Below are 16,268 nucleotides of genomic sequence, written 5' to 3' on the forward strand. Positions count from 1 at the left end.
TTTGTAACATTTTTTAACTTTTGGATGATTGTTTGATGACTGAAATAATATTGTTGGAACAATATGCAGGATTACACTAATCACCCACCCCCTTCTGACGTAATTACAATTGTGACCGCAAGATGACGCCCCCTCCCTCTTTTACCCCACATCGCTTTAGAGCAACTTTCTCCTCCCAGTTCCGCTGTCAAAATGTTTGAGAGGGAAACAACGCTCCTTCATGTCACTCTGCGTTCCTGCAAGTGCCGAGCAGGCTGATCCGCGCCGATTTTGGGGAACTATCCTCTTGTTTGACTCTAAATAGAGAGGTCAGAGCCACGCTGAAGAAGACATGTCCTGCGTGCGGGATATGGTCAGTGAGTGACAAACTTGCTTGTTTCTACGTTACGATCGTAATTGAATGCGTGCATGCATGCATTGTGCAGGGAGATGTGGCAACTCATCTGTTCGTCCCAAATCTCTTCCAGAGTAATGTGACTACTTGATGTGTGACTTATTGCGGTGTAATAGTATTTTCCAAGCGTGATTGAGATAGCACATATTTTACTTAAAAAAAAAAAAAAAAAATCCCATGGCACGCCATCCGTCAGAAACGTCCCGGAAAGTATGCGTACTGAAATGATAATGATAGTGGATGGCAAATTAAAATTATTTAATATTGTTTGATTGCTGTAGCACGCCCTCGTGAGAATAGCTTTTTAGGAAATGAATTGGATATACCTGTCACTATAATAGGGAAAACAAAAAAAAAAACTGTAGTTACTTATTCCCTGACCAAGCAAGTGAAATTGAATACTTTCCCATAGTGGTTGGGAATCATTGGTGTAACTGTTGTTACGTGTTTGCTGTGCACAGCTGTGGTTGTTTGGGTTGAGGTCACACACACACGTGCACGCACACACACACGCAAACACACATTATTGCACACTCTTGGGTTTCTTTTAGGGACAAAAGTGGTGCGTCCGTGTGCATGTGTTGGGGACTGCCAGGCTGTCGTCGTGGAAACCGGAGGCCACAGGTGACCTCTGACCGGGAGGGCTCTTAAGCATAGGAGGAAGGGTCTTTTGAGCGAGGTGACTATGTGTTCAAGGTCTGACGCAAATGAAGGCTCAGCTCTACAATAGAAGCACAATGGATGTTATTTTGGAGAGGTTATAGGTACTTTTACTGCACGTTGCGGCGGATTTGCAGTCCTGCTGTGCTTTCGCCTAATAAATTCATGCAGTTAGAGCAATGTGTGAAATGAAATCATTGTAGTGGCTGTCATGTTACATACAGTACTTAATGTTTTAGTCTTAGATATCTTAGCCTACTTATTTTTATTTTTTTTATCTCACGCTGCAACGACTTTGACCATTCGTGCCTCCGTTTTTCTGCAAGATCTTCATTCAACTCAAGGGCTTGTGTGTGTGTATGCATTTTAAACACCAGCAGCTGATGTAACACTGCTGTGCCAACTGCTGACCATTTGTTTCGCAAATCCAAATCTCATGTGGGGGTATTTAAATTTCTTGCCAGACGTGTATAATCACTATTGATCACTTTTTTGTAATTTTATTTTTTAGTTGTTGGTCTTGAGTTATTTGCTGCAGAACACACCTAAGTTAATCATTATCCCCAAATAGCAGGCGGTTCCTTATAGCTGAAGAAGGATGTTGACACTATACTCGTGCTAGTTTTTTTTTTTTGTCAAAAGTCAAGACTGGACAACAAAATTAATTAAGATTAGAGGGATTTACTTATTCAGGTAAGTCCATCTCAACATAATTTGCATCTTATTGTATGAAATACAATTTATGAGTTTCACAAATAAAAATTCCTAGTCATAAATACATTCAACCTTTTCGTTAATTTTAACTGTCAGCGTCGAGGGTGCAGTATTCACATTTGGGTTTGGCACACTGAGCTGACCCAAATGTTCATTTCCATCAATCCAAAACTGTGAAGCAGAGATCAAGACACAGCAAGTTATACAATGAAACAAAGGTTTTATGGGATGGGGGTGGGGGGGTCTGTTAGTGCAGGAGAGTGGACAGACCACTCACTGTGCTTTGTCCCCAAATGTGACCAACTTCAACGAAAACGTCTCGCTGCAGTGACATGCCCCTCACGCAGGGACTATTGTGTTTGTCTCAATTGTGGTTTTCGCCCAAGTAAGCCACCATTGTTTACATCAATGCAGCCTTATCGTCTTTCTATTGATTTGCTTTATCGCCATTCGAGCTGCACTTGCACACACGTGCTTCAATAGCGCCGATGCTCATACATTGTATGATGAATAATCCAAACAAGATGGGACACATTTAGCTTATCACTGCGAATTGCACCATATGCAAAGCACAGCTGATTTCATTCGGGGTTTATCTCAAGCTTGCAGCGTGTACTTGCTAGTTGAGGTCAGCCTTAGGTCAGGCTTTGCTTAGTCTAGGCTAATGGCTCAGTAACTGTTTCTAATAAATGACACAACGTACGCATTTGGATAGGCTTTTTCTGTTTCGGCATTGTCGAGTACTGTGCTTTTGCTGATTTTAAAAGGTATCAGGGGAGCCACTTCCCTTAACAGGGAAACAAGTTGACTGTGTTCTGCCTTTAACGTCACAAGTCCCCCTTTCTACATGCACACATCTACCAGCTCCACCCAAGTGGACAGTTAGACTGCCCTTTTCACTAGAAATGAAAATAGAGCTCTATGTGTCATTACATTATTTTTTTAAAGCATCCCAGTGGGCGACGCAGCCATGGGGATATGAACAAACGGGGGTGGGGGCAGACTCTAATTGCCCACTTTAATGCGCAAGTGGGGTTCCTTTCGATGGGTTGAGACTCGAGAACGCAACTAGTGGGCAACTTTTAATCATTCAGTGCCACTGACGGCTATGGACATCAAAAATCCATGTTAAGGAACCTGAGTTGACTACTCTCACAGCGGTGCAGCCCTCCCCCTCGCCGCTGAGCTGCAGGATTTACATGAGTCACAAAATCATTTGTTCATTATCAGTTTTTTTCTCAGTATTGAATTCACACTGACTGGACTAAAGTCAGGCAAGAGTATCACTGCAGCATCAATGCATTAATTGACAGTCACACCCTATTTTCATATTACGGGACAACTTTACGTAGTATATAAATTTGACATTTGCCACTTTTTATCTTGCTTTGACTGACAAATGGGCTTGGCTCCAGTGAGTTCCTGACCGAGGCTAATTTACTTCTCAAATGCCAGACGTGATGTGCTTCCTGCAATGTTATTGTTCAGAGCAGCTTTGACAGAGGAAATGAGCCTGATCCAGACTGTCCTCTCATTTAGTGACAGGTCCAACAGGTACAGAGACTTTAAGTAGGCTCCAACATAGCCTCGTCTTGAGTTTCTCCATCTATGGGTCTCTGTAAACATTCTTGGCTGTAGCTGTAAGTCAGCGCAATAGATGTTAATCTCTGGAAGCAAGACTGTATGAGGCTCAGTGGTAATGATAGGGCTTCAGCTTATCATTGCAGGGGTCTTTTCATGTCACGTTTGCTTTTTTGTTTTTTTTACCTTAAAGCGAATATACAACAGCACAGTCAAGTCCAGGAATGTCTTTAATAGCCTGCCAATCTTGGCTTGTTGCTTTATTAAATAAGATTCCTGCATGCCCACCCATTGGTGCCATCTTTAAGAAGTCATTCGATCAATGAGCCTTGCAATACTGACCCACGCCAACTCAAAGTGAGGAAATAGAAAAGTAGTTTCTCTGCAGATTTAGAGAACAATGTCCTCTCTTTTCTTCCTTCTGGTTAAATTTGTGAAACCTGATATGGCGCCTAACCCGGCCGGTAGCCCATCTAACAATCGGACCATTGTGGGCTCACCACTTCTTGTATTTTCCCCTCATCACTCAGCCCTGTTTACATCCTTTATTAGACGGTAAACATGCATGTTGTGTTGGTGTGTTCCCCCAATGACACCATGTGTGTCAATGTTGGCTCTGGACTGTCCGCCTCCAAAGCGGATCCACATGCAGGCCTTTTGTCTGCGGGAGAACAGGCAGAACAAGTCCGACCACACGGGCCCCTTAAGAGACTGTGCAGTGCACAAAGAGATGAGCAGGTGGAGAGCTGGAAAGTACCAGGCACTCTATAAAAGACAGATTAGGTTAACGTGGTGTTATGTTAAAAAAAATGTGTGAATCTGCACAGCCTAAAAGTAGCTCAGCTTCTGTTTCCTACCATGGAGTCCTCCTACAGGCGATTGTCAAGGACTGTGCAGCTCGCTCCCTCGCATCAGATTGACAAACAGGAAGTGCTGTGACCTGGTTATCAGTAGGACAAACGGAATCCAGGATAAGTCCCAGATACAATTGCCCAAACGGATAAAGTGAGTTTTAATTTATTTTACGCTTTTCGCTGTATTCCACTGCGCATAGACGAAACGTTGGCTCTTCTCCATACGTGGCGGTCAGACGGTTTAACTTAATGTTTGTGACAAACTGACTCAACATTGAACAGTTACAAATTGATATAAATGAACAAGAACAATAAGAAGTCCTTGTAAGTTAGTCATGTAGTATCTATTTGCAAAATTAGATTTGGTGAAACCTTACAAATGTTCTAATGCATTTTTTTAAATCTGATAAGTATCTATTTACATTTGATTTCTACCAATACATTTGTCCAAAATTGAGCCATTTTTATATTTAATCCATAAATATCAAAACTTGCATTCAATAGCTTTATTTTGTTTAGTGGGCCGGTCATTTCTGCTTACTATTATTTCATTCAGGGCTTGAACTCTGAATGTGCATGCCTGCTTGTGGAAACACTTATTGACATGCCAGCGAGATGAGCACAGTGAGAATGCACAGCGCGACTCGCCTAATTAGCCACAGAGAATGCTTGTTTGTAGTCGAGCTGAATTGGAATGAGTAAACTTTGACTTTTCAAGTCATTCCTTATGAACAGATGACGACACATCGTGCAGCCTACGCATTGATTTGGCGTGTAATTAACATGTGATGGCTGATTATTTCCAAAGTGGAACCACACCTTGGATTGTCTGTACTTTCCGACCCATGCAGCGATATTATGCCTTTATTGATATTCTTTTGTGTGTGTTCGAGCATAATTACCGCTCTGATGGTCCATTTGTGTCCTTGGACTTTCTAGATGTCTTTTTGACTCACGGCGCGTCATGAGCTTGCTTTGGTCGTAACAATGCTCCCATTTGTGTTTCCATAATGGTGCAAGTCTGAAGCTCCCTGTACTGTTGTCATTAGAAACAGTGTGAAGAACCTGTTTCCACTTTGCAGTTTCTCAGCACAAACAAATGGCCAAACATATGTACATCAGTCAAAAGAAATGCTGATGATCAGTATGTGTCAGCACCAAAAGGGAACTTGATATGCGGGCTGATAATTTAGTGCCTTGGTAAACATAAAACTGGTGAAAACAATCTGAAAAGTGTTGCCTTGCATAATAATGTCTGAGTCACCATCAGTGACTCCTGTCCACTCCGGCCTTCTGTGTATGTGGATGCACATTCACTGCAGCTATAGACTGAGCGAACGTGGATCTGGTGTAGGACGATGTGGGAACCGAGCACGATTTGTGTTGCCATAATTACAAAAGGGTAACTCTCCTACGCGAACCGCTCCAGGAAACAAAGAACCTTTACAAAAGGGAAAGAATAGTCTTCACTCTCTCGCTCTCTCTCAAATTAGTTTAATAAGAAGCTAGCTATCCTGTGCTTCTGTCTCATCGGCTCGCTGCCCTCCCAACACACACATGCACACACACTCTGATTATCTGGTAAATGAGCAATGATTAGATGTCTGTTATTAGGTTACCCATGTGGGGTCTGCTATTTCTGAAGCCATTCTTAACTGACTCAACACACAACCTTCCACTTTAGTTACAATGGCTATGTTTGGTTTATACCAAATTACATTAATTATTAGCCAGGGAGAAATGTAAGGAATTCTCTCGGGTCACATTCTTCTCTCTGAACTGCTGCTTGTTAACGTGAGAGCGAACATATATTGTCTTGTGGCATCAAGATGTGGTCAGCTGTTATCAAGCAAAATGTTGTTTTTGTTACGCAGAGGTTAACAGACACTGACCCCACCCCCCCATAATGCCATAAATCAAGAAAAATGTCTTTCATCTTATTAACAGAGCTTCAATTTCATTTTTTCATTTTCATTCAATTTTCAATTTTAGGACCATCTTACAGTATGATGTCATTAGTATGTGTGGAGGGATGTGCAAAACAAACAGATGCCAACCTGGTCAGGCACTTATCCTTATGCTCCAAATCCAATTTTACTCATGTGCACATATACCAAAGGGGGATCAACACTCATCATTTCAAACATCACCACAGTCAGACGTAATGCAATTTCTTCATCCTTGCGGGTGAACAGTGCTAATACGTGTGCCTGTCCTGCTATGCTGACCCCGGAGGCCATCATTTTATACCCAACAACCTTACGTAACACTAGTCAGACACGGTTCAACCAGGGGTAATTCCATATAACCCCCATGACAACGGTAGCCAATAATTGAATTTTGTTGAGAAAATCAAATATCGCTCAGTGAGCAGGGGTCATTATGTGTTTGGCTACTGAGAGAAAAGACATTTCTGCTAGAGGCATGGCTGCTAACATCAATATTACATACTTGTCAATTTTGGGTTGTGAAAAATAGGGAGATTTTTTTTTTTCCACTGGCATAAGAAATAGGGAGATTAGGCAGCAGTTCATGGGCAAATTGCAGCCAGTTGTGACCAATTTTGGAATTAGCAGACGTAAACGGCTACTTAAAAAATAAACGTGTTAAGTAGACTTTGTTTCTGTCCATTGGCAGAAAATCCCGGGTCTGTTTGTTCTGGGTTGCTTAAATTAATGTTACATTAATCTTCGGATTAGACTTTGGCCACAAAGTAGCTGATGGGAATGGCAAGACTTCCTAGTTTTTAGTTTCCAAATATAGCATTAAAAAAATGACAATTGACCTCATTGAGTGCCTTCAAACAATATCATCAACTGTACACCAATGTGAAAGTAAAGCAAGTGTAACTACTATAGGACTGACGAAGATTGCTCAGCTGCAGCCTCTAATTGTTAGCTGGTTATTCGTTATAGATCGGAGATAAAAACAAACCCTGAGGCTACTCATGGAAGATTTAAGAAAAATAAAGGACTGTGAAATATGCCATCTCTACATCTGAGGGCAATTTGTATGTCATGTCCTTTGTGTGAAATATGACACGGCACAAGCTACACACGTACATGGAAATGCGGTAAGCGATGCCTTTGCCCGAGCCAATGTCATTCTTGTTTTGGGCGCACAAGAGGTCCACTATCGTTGCAAAACACAGAGGACGAGAACCAACCTTACTGGGAGACACGGGGCATGACTCAGTGGTGGTCAAGAGTGGTGGCGTTAAAGCTCAAGTGTTCTCTCTCACACTGTCTTCATTGATGGCGTCTGCTTGAGTCACTGCAGGGGTCAAGCGGGTCGTATTTGTTCATCACTGCAGAGAAAAGCTGCTATTGAGCATTCAAAGTGTAGACACCAGACACAAAATAAGGCTGAGGATATTTTAGGGACCTAGCAAATACAGTTATGTTTTCATAAGAGCAAAAAGAAAAAAGCCACGACCCCTAACGTAGAGTAAGTAGTCTATAACTAGGAAAGGGTAAGTGAATTGTTTTGAAACCACTTCAAATCAAGCAATGTCCATTACCCTAACCCTACCCTCAAAGAAGATTCCAGGCATTAAATAGAAAAGCAAAAAATATATAAAGATCAGCAAGATACTATAAGGATCTATATAAACTCCATAAGTCAAGGTAGACGACCGCCCCGCACTAAATAAATAGTAGGATTCAAACGTTGTACTCTACAAATGATTTGTGAAACGATGAACTACTTCTGGAACCAGCTTTCTTAACATGAAGCTATATTTGTATTTTAAATTCAAATACTACATATTTTTTGATAGATAGATAGATAGACAGATAGATAGACAGATAGATAGATAGATAGATAGATAGATAGATAGATAGATAGATAGATAGATAGATAGATAGATAGATAGATAGATAGATAGATAGATAGATAGATAGATAGATAGATAGATAGATAGATAGATAGATAGATAGATAGATAGATAGAGTTGTTTGGGGAACAGATTAAGTGAGACCACTGGAATATTTGGTTTTAGCACAAGGTACAGCCTTCACTGAGCTCATGTGATGTAACCAAGTGTGCTCTGTGTGGGAGGTTGAACCGTTGAGATGAAACATGTCGCGTTACCCCATTAATGTAAACAAACTTTGATATGAGGCATAGGAGGCGATTTCCGTGGGGGTTGAGGATCTGGAGCTATGGAGGTTTTTCTGTTTTGTCTTTTTTTTTTTTTTTGGCAAGGTTGTGTTGAGTGACCTGCTCGCATAAAGTGAAGCGTCCGTGGGAGTGAGCATTCGGTGCATCAAAAAAAAAAAAAAAAAACGACAAGTCCAAACCCGTGTTCTGTGAAGTATCTTTGGAATTTTCCTCCTACTGTTGGTGTAGTCGTGGTGCTGTTGACTGACCCAAGTGTCTCTGAGCGTCTGAAATGTCCGCTCTTCACACACAAGTGTCAGACTTCTCTCAGCTATTTTAGGAGGGAGTTTGTCCTTGAGAGCCTCCACTTGAAAGCTGAAGGTTTTGTTGGCTTTGCGGTTGTTGTAGATGTGGCATTTGTGTGGGTTATAAGATGAGAATCAACATTTCCATCGAGGAAACCATAGAGAACACAATACTATGCATTTTTGCAACTACACAATGTGTAGTGTGCAAGAGCGTATCTGGAGAACAAAGGTTTTTTTGGATGGGCACTTGTTGCTGTAAATTTTGCCACGTCTCCGTCTGGTTTGTTCAGGCCAATAAACTAAAAGCAAATGATGGAAAACAAACTTATCTTCAGTTTACCAAAGATTGAGTAGGTCACTTTCACCCCTGCAGCTCTGCTTCCTATCGGACATTGATCAGGTTGGGGTTTTTTCTTGGGCTTGCTATTTTCTAAAAGAACCTGTGTAATATTCTAACTAAAAAAACAGTCAACATCAGGCCTTGGCCAGGCTTGCAAAAACTAAAAGTTAAAAACGATAACTACAGGTGTCTCATTCTGATCATGTGATCAGAAAGCTCATCTCGATCATTTGAACTTTTTTAAACTTTGCTGGAGAGTTTTTTGTTAAATAATTGATGAGTATTTGTTGTTGTATTTGTTCTCTTGAATTGCCTGTGATTATATTTGACAGCATCTTTATTTCATTTTTTGTTCGATTGGCTTATAAGTAACAGGTCGGTTTCATGCATGGTAGCCGCATGAATAAAAACATGCACAGCTTTGCAGTAGTCTAAGCCTGACTGAGTGGCCTGAGCAAAGTGGCCCGAAGTTGCCTGTCATTCCTCTTCTCTCTCACTATTTGAGCAATTTGCATAATAGTTCCATCTGCCAACAGTGTGAAGCACTTTATGATGAAGTGAGCAGTGAGACAGGCAGACATACATATTCAGAATGTTTGGAAGGTGGGCAGCAGGGAGCTCAAGTATCAGATATTCCAGTTTAGAGTCATGCCAAATTATACTGTCCATTATATGATTTTACCAAACTTGAGATGAGAGCCGAAGATTTTTTTTTGCCAATATATTTGATTTCTTATGTTGTATCTTTCCCCAAATTGTCAATAGGCGGAGACTGTTCTATAGCAAATATATCGTGCACCAAGAACAAATAATCATCTTTAAAGAAATACAACTGCATTAATGGTCTTTCAAATGTTTTATGACTTCTGAGGTTCCTTAAGTCAATAAGACAACTCTATTGAGGTCATCTTAACACAGTTGTTGGGAGCAAGGTTAATGAAGGAAAGAGGCAGTTAATGATTTATGAATGTCTCAAATTCCATTTTGTTCCTCGCTTGCATGTAGTTAGTCAGTTGTTGAATAAAAATGTGCACCATAAATCAGTCACCCAATCCACTTTGTTCCTCTTAGGTTTGCTTTGGAAAACAAATATCTCGGGCATAATTTGATACGATTTTTTCATCATATAATTAATGAATTTGATTAAAATAATGTGTTTTATTTTCCACCATTCTATAAAATTACAACAACATTTCAAATTAACAGTGCAGAAAATGCTCAAATGCAAATTATGTTACAGACACTCACTGGTTTGTAACTCACTGTCATAAAATTGGCAAAAAAGTCGACCACAGTTTTTTCTTTGTTTTACATGTTTGTTTATTTTAAGAGTGAAATTCCAAGGGTTTTATTTTTAATTAAACAAGCTTTCGAAACGATGAATCAGTTATCGAAATCGATTAATTTGATGATTAGTTGTCAATTAAATGTTACACATTTACAAGTAGCCAAGGTTTCTGTTTGTGTACCAATTACTGCAGCAGAACACATTTTAATGGTAGCTGTGTAGCATTCGTTTTATCAATGGTACATTGGATACGTGACTTTCGTGAGACGCAGGACATTTGCGAGCTGAATAAGTACCAGATTGAATCGCCAATATGGCTCAGCAAAAGATCTTGTTCCCTCATCTAGAGCTCTGCAGTTGTAACCTAGTTGGATCAGAGTTACGCAATAGGCTTGCGATTTGACATATGCTGCCCGACCTCCGGATAAACATCAGCCTAATATGCCGCATGTTAGTCATCGGCCAGACGTGCGCGCCTGATGCGCGAAACCACTTCTGAAACGACGGCGAGTACGTATAGCTGTAGGATGTTTTTGCTAAAGTGTCGTTTTTCCATGCCTTGTTGTCTGTTGGGAGATGTGGCTGGGCTTTTTGTGCGTTTGGTTTCTGAGACAGCTGGGGTAAAATTTAGAGTGGAGAAAAGCGAGGGAGGAAAAATAAACCGTAATGGGCACGTAGCATTTAAAATGTCAAGACTAAAAGTGACACATTCATCTCACGCAATTTGCTTTTTCCTCTCTTTACAGAGCACCTGTCCTCCCTTGTAACCAATGGCAGCCTCGGTCCAGACGCTTCCTCGCCCTGGTAAAAACTTCCAAAGCTCGTTCCCAGCGCCGTTCTTTTCACCCCGCTGCAACATGGGAAGTGTTGGCAGTCTGGTGGAGAGGCCCGGCGTGGGTCCTACAAAAGTCAACCAGGCCGTTCCCCAGGTGAGGCCCAAAGCGTCCAATGGCCTCCTGAAGAAAGGCTTCACTCAGAGGGAGCTCCTCAACTACCTCAACATCACCAGGTGGGGCCGTCATGGTGCATTCCCAGGCTGTTTTCGCATTCCACCACAGATATATTGTGTTTCCAAACAGAAAAGAGCCCAAAGCCAACCAGAGCAGTGGCTCTAAGAAGGACATCATAGCCTCGATTGGCAGGCATCAGGAAGAAAACCTGTACGCCAAGGTCTTCCACAAAGATGGCACCGAGATTGATTTGACAAAGAACTCGCTTCCAAGTGGAGCGAAATATGAAAAGGTAAATGTTTATTCTTAACAGCCATACAAGGGTTAAAAATAAGTTCACTGCCGTATAACAAAAAACAAATACATACTACATGGCTCACCTTTTACTCTCCTTTTTTGCAAAGAATGCGCAAAGTATGGACCATAAAACTGAATTTATTGCATTATCTGATTCAAAATGATTGAAGCGAATAGAACGCCAATTGACTTATTTTACTGTCGAACCAACCAAGGAACACATTAGCTTCCAAGTAACCAATGTAGGTGTTTTTTTTTTTTTCTTGTCTTGGCATAAAGCCAAGGTTGCGCTAAATGGATCATATTTATACCGCTCTGGACGCATCCTTCTCCGCCCCCGCAGCAGTCAATCACCCAACCGTTCAATCCAGTTCACAGTCATGGACTGATATTCTGTGCTTGAATTCCTTGCATGCAATCAAATGTAGCAAATTGGCGGTCAATTAACTGAATTCTCTTGGTGTTTCCACCAGGGCCACTTTAGGTCATCTGCCTTCAAACCTGTCACTCCCAAAAACTTCAGTTCCATGCAGAACCTGTATCCGTCTTCCAAATCGGAAGACGCGGACCATGGGATCTCGAACGGGCTGCACAGAGCCTACGGCCATGTCTCTCAAACAGTCTCCAGCTCATCTTCGTCATCATCGCCCTCTCGTCACGGAGGCTCCTCCGGTAATCATAAGGTACACTGTCTCTTTGCTGTGTGAAACCTTCGCTGTGTTTCCAAGTCAGGAAATAAATCGAATGGCTTTGCCCCTCCTGCTTTGTGGAATTTCACTGGATGCGCGTTTGATGAAAATACCATATTGAACTCAAGCGAAGCAAACACGCACAAAAAAAATACCCCAAAAAAACACACAAACACAAATGTTTATATGAACGTAAAAGAACCAGGCTCAGGAGCCGCAGGTTGGCCAGGCCTGCCTTATACCGTGAGATAGAACCCACAACTTTGTTAAGATGAGACCCAAAGGAGTCTTAAATCTGAAACTCTATTTCCAGATTTGTGACTTTTCAACTTTGACATTGTCTGACATTGCACCTACACCTCATTTTAACTGCTGCGTAGGCTCAGCCCACCCTGCGAGGGGCAAGCCAAGACGATGACAACCTGTCGGACTCGGGCCACAACTCCATGAGCAGCCTGCCGCCGTATCGGCCCCCCTTTCGTCCAAACCAGGCTCCCATCAGGTCGGTGTCACTTCTTAGCCTTCTCGTCTCTTAATCACGGCTTGAAAAGGTTATTTGACTTGACTTGCCAGCGCATCTATGGGCCACATCAACACTATCGGCTCCCTGGACCGCACCAAAGCCACTGGGTTGGGAGGCGGGACCATTGGGGAAATGGCGTGTCGCAGCATGGCAACGCTCAGCCCCTCGGTGCCATACGAAGGGGAGGCTCCGCCTCCTTATGATTGGACCCTCTCCATGTCTGTAGAAGAAGTGGTGCGTACGACAATTCTGTTTTGTAGCGGTCAACGGGACAATAGCATCACACAAGATTTATAATAACAAGAAGGATGTGCGATTCAATTTATCACTATGTCAATTCTACTACTATGCAAACGTGAGAAGTAAACTAGTCAGTAGGGTTGTTTGAATGCGTGAGTACATTGTCAGCATGTAAGCAGATGAGAATTAAATAAAATGGTATGAATGTGTGAGTTAATTGTCTGCATGTAAGCAGATGAGAAATAAAATTGTATATATGAATGAATCATTTATGAACAGCAAGTTGTGCAAAAAGTACAGAAAATGTGTTCATGTCCACACGAGCATTATGTTTGTTTTGGATTCTTCACTGTACTTTTTGATTTTATTTTAATGTTTTATTTTTTTCTTAATTCCTATATCTTCATATAAAGGTTTACTAAGTATTGTGTAACCAAGTAACGCAAATATACAATCTCAGTTGACCGTTTTGACTTTGCTTCTGCTGTACGGACGTACTGTAATACGGCGATAAATACATTTAAAATGAACTTTCAAAGTAACATTTTCGTGGTTCTTTTTTTTCAAAACTTAAGACGTAGACTCACTTTGTTTTTTGTTTTTTTAAAAGCATTTTTGTTTCATTTTGTTCATGAAAGTGTTTCAGTTATTTTGCTAGAATTTCTTTACTAGACCTTACTCAACATTCATAATATGGCCCCCTGGAAGGTGCGGGATTTGGAGGAGAGGCTTGTGGAGAAAGAGCACGAGCTGAAGCAGATGAGAAGAAACCTGGACGAGAGTGAGGGTGCCATCGCTCAGGTGAATTTCTCATCAGGATACAGGCATCATCCGTGTCCTCCATCTTGTTTGAGGCCTGCGCCTGACGCACTCCCTGCGTGTAGGTGTTTGAAGGCAAACAGCGTCTGTGGGAGAAGGAGGTGGAGGAACTGAAGCGCCTCTACGCTGCCAAGCTGCGACAGGTTTCCCAGCATGCCCAGCGATCCCAGCGTGGTTTCCAGCTGCAGCTCTTCAAGGCCCAGCAGGAGAAGAGCCGACTTCAAGAAGAGCTTGAGGATCTTAAAAGACGCCAGGAGGGCGGAGCCAAGGAGAAGACAATTAGTCCCACCCTGGAGGAGACACAGTGGGAGGTGGGCGGCACTTTATGACAGGGAGAAACACTCATTGACGGGGAGTCAAGTGAATTGTTTGTTGTTGGCCCTCACTTACGCCTTTCATTCCTCTAAGGTTTGCCAGAAGTCCGGCGAGATCTCCTTGCTCAAGCAACAATTTCGAGACTCTCAGGCCGAGGTGACCCACAAGCTGAGCGAGATCTTCCAGCTGAAAACGCAGCTCAGGGAGACCCGACTGGAGTTGTGCAACAGGGACAGCCAGGTCGAGGCGCTGAAACTCATCATGCAAAGCTCCCAGTGTCACAGAAGACCCTCTCACAGTACCAGCGACCATGGGAAAGGAGACGAGAGTGCAACAGGTAGCATTTTTGGCATCTTGAATAATGCCTCCAAATTCAGTACGGGACATTGTCGGTAGAGTTGATAAGTTACGGGAAAATTTGCTGGTTAGCTCAGTGTTTTCTTTACTTTTTTGGGGGGGGGGGGGGATCAAAACAGTGTTATAGTGGATGTAATTCCACTTTCTACCACTTGACGACGGCACACCTATTTAGTTTGAGGTGCTGTAAATTTGAAAAATAAGTTAAAAAAAGCAGGCTGACAAATTTCATTTTTAATTTGGGCAATTCAGCCAACTGTTTAAGGTTTTTCTATTGTCAAAGTTGGCTTTCCTACTCTTCGCAACAAAGAAATAAGAGTGTTCAGACTTAACCTAAACTTGCCAACTTAAGCAAGAACAACTCAGCAAAGTGTTAGGGACAAGTCCAAATCTATTTGATGAGATTGTTGCGTCTGTGAAGCATAAGAGTGACCATAAACCTCGTGGGTTATTTTGAGTGCAACAAACTGAGTGAAAGCAGGTCGGCAGCAGACATCTCCCCGCGCCCGCCGATGAAGCATGTGACCATTTTTTGCTGGTAGGAGGGTGCGCGGGCCTGACCGAGGAGCGTCTGCGCGCCGAGCTACTACTTGAGCGGCGCCAGAGCGAGGCCCAGGCCACGGCTTTCGAGGAGGAGAGGCGGACATGGCAGACACAGAAGGACAAGGTCATTCGTTACCAGAAGGAGCTGCAGGCCAGCTATTTAGAGATGTACCGCCGCAACGCAGAGCTGGAGAGGGAGCTGCGCCAGCTGAGAGCCGTCCGAGAGCAAGGAGAGGGGAGTAGAGACGAGACTTTGGACAGGGAAGAGCAAGCGCTGAAGAGCGACGTGGAAAAACAAGAGGACGGTCCATCTTCTGGTTTGCCGTGGATAGACAGGATCGAATCCTCGGAGATTTGATCATGACGACACGGCTGGGCTGGGTCCAGATGTTAGAACACCAAACTACGATTAATTAGCAATCAAAGAACTACACTGTTTACCTTTTCAGATACTCATGCACCTCCTTCACATTTTCGCAGTAAAATCTTGGCCAGTGTGAAATTAAGGAAATTGTGTCCTTTTGGCACAAAGCTAATCACTTTATTCTTTATTCTTTGGCAAAAGTAAAATTAGAATTTCTGTTTTTATGTCACAGCCTGTGTGTATTTTGAGGATTGGAAAGAAACCGTTCAAAGACACGAGCACATCCTGCGGTTGATGTCTTTCTCAATGTGAATGCGTACATACATATAAGCAAATGATCGGCATGTTGTTGTTTGTTATTCTGCTACTGCTGTACATCTTTGACAATAACCAAAGGATTCAGAAAAGATTCAATTAGGGCCTGGTAAACTTTTCCAGATTCAGGGAGAAAAAGCTGTATGAGGAGCTTTTGTATCAGCAATGTTTGGTGCCGGGATTTTAATGCTAGTTTGTGAAAACTACCCCATTTATGGAAATGACAATGTTACAAGTGTATTTTATTCCCCAGTTCCTTGACAGATTGATATGTTGTGTAAATACGGATCTTGTCCTACGGTTCTTCAGTGTACCTCAAGCACACTAGGACTGAACAATTTTGAAAACTGATCTATTTGTGACACACACACACCTAACCCCCCACACTATTTTGTCTTTTTTTTTTTCAGTCTTCTTCAAGCAATAAATGATTCTGTCTTGCAATGAAGCATATTTGTTGTTAAAGACAAATCTTTGATTTAGAACTATGATAAAATGAAAGCAAATTAACAACAAATGGGAAAAAAATACGCTTGAATACGAGTTGACTGACACTTTAACTTGCGCTTTTAAACACTCTCTCGAACAACTTAATAAAAAGAGTATACCGAAGGTG

The 16,268-nt window shown here is 42.1% G+C and overlaps 1 protein-coding gene and 1 long non-coding RNA gene across 4 annotated transcripts; one reads left to right on the forward strand and one right to left on the reverse strand.

Moving 5' to 3' along the window:
* Positions 1–194: 194 nt before the first annotated feature.
* On the forward strand, positions 195–16,096 carry n4bp3 (NEDD4 binding protein 3). Of its 3 annotated transcripts, none has more exons than XM_061278514.1 (10): positions 195–352; positions 10,987–11,249; positions 11,320–11,482; positions 11,961–12,170; positions 12,557–12,678; positions 12,750–12,933; positions 13,648–13,740; positions 13,824–14,069; positions 14,167–14,410; positions 14,973–16,096. In XM_061278514.1, the coding sequence occupies exons 2-10, from the start codon at positions 11,011–11,013 to the stop codon at positions 15,329–15,331; spliced, it is 1,860 nt and encodes a 619-aa protein (XP_061134498.1). In that variant the 5' UTR covers positions 195–352; positions 10,987–11,010; the 3' UTR covers positions 15,332–16,096. The 3 variants fall into 3 exon arrangements, with proteins under 3 accessions (XP_061134498.1, XP_061134588.1, XP_061134416.1); XM_061278604.1 differs by having other exon boundaries at positions 199–356; XM_061278432.1 differs by lacking the exon at positions 195–352 and adding an exon at positions 4,066–4,354.
* Positions 3,562–5,257, reverse strand: LOC133154422 (uncharacterized). Its single transcript, XR_009714470.1, has 3 exons — positions 5,106–5,257; positions 4,207–4,289; positions 3,562–4,114 (listed from the first exon to the last, which is right to left on the reverse strand). It is a non-coding gene; the product is annotated as an uncharacterized LOC133154422 (long non-coding RNA).
* Positions 16,097–16,268: the final 172 nt, after the last annotated feature.

Source organism: Syngnathus typhle, linkage group LG1 (assembly GCF_033458585.1).
Source record: "Syngnathus typhle isolate RoL2023-S1 ecotype Sweden linkage group LG1, RoL_Styp_1.0, whole genome shotgun sequence".
Taxonomy (NCBI): Eukaryota; Metazoa; Chordata; class Actinopteri; order Syngnathiformes; family Syngnathidae; genus Syngnathus; species Syngnathus typhle.

Excerpts from the sequence above, each read along its gene's own strand:
- n4bp3 (XM_061278514.1), top strand. The coding sequence starts at position 11,011 with ATGGCAGCCTCGGTCCAGACGCTTCCTCGCCCTGGTAAAAACTTCCAA. Across the intron at positions 12,934-13,647 it reads CCATGTCTGTAGAAGAAGTG|GTGCGGGATTTGGAGGAGAG; the intron begins GTGCGTACGACA and ends GCCCCCTGGAAG. Across the intron at positions 14,411-14,972 it reads AGGAGACGAGAGTGCAACAG|GAGGGTGCGCGGGCCTGACC; the intron begins GTAGCATTTTTG and ends TTTTGCTGGTAG.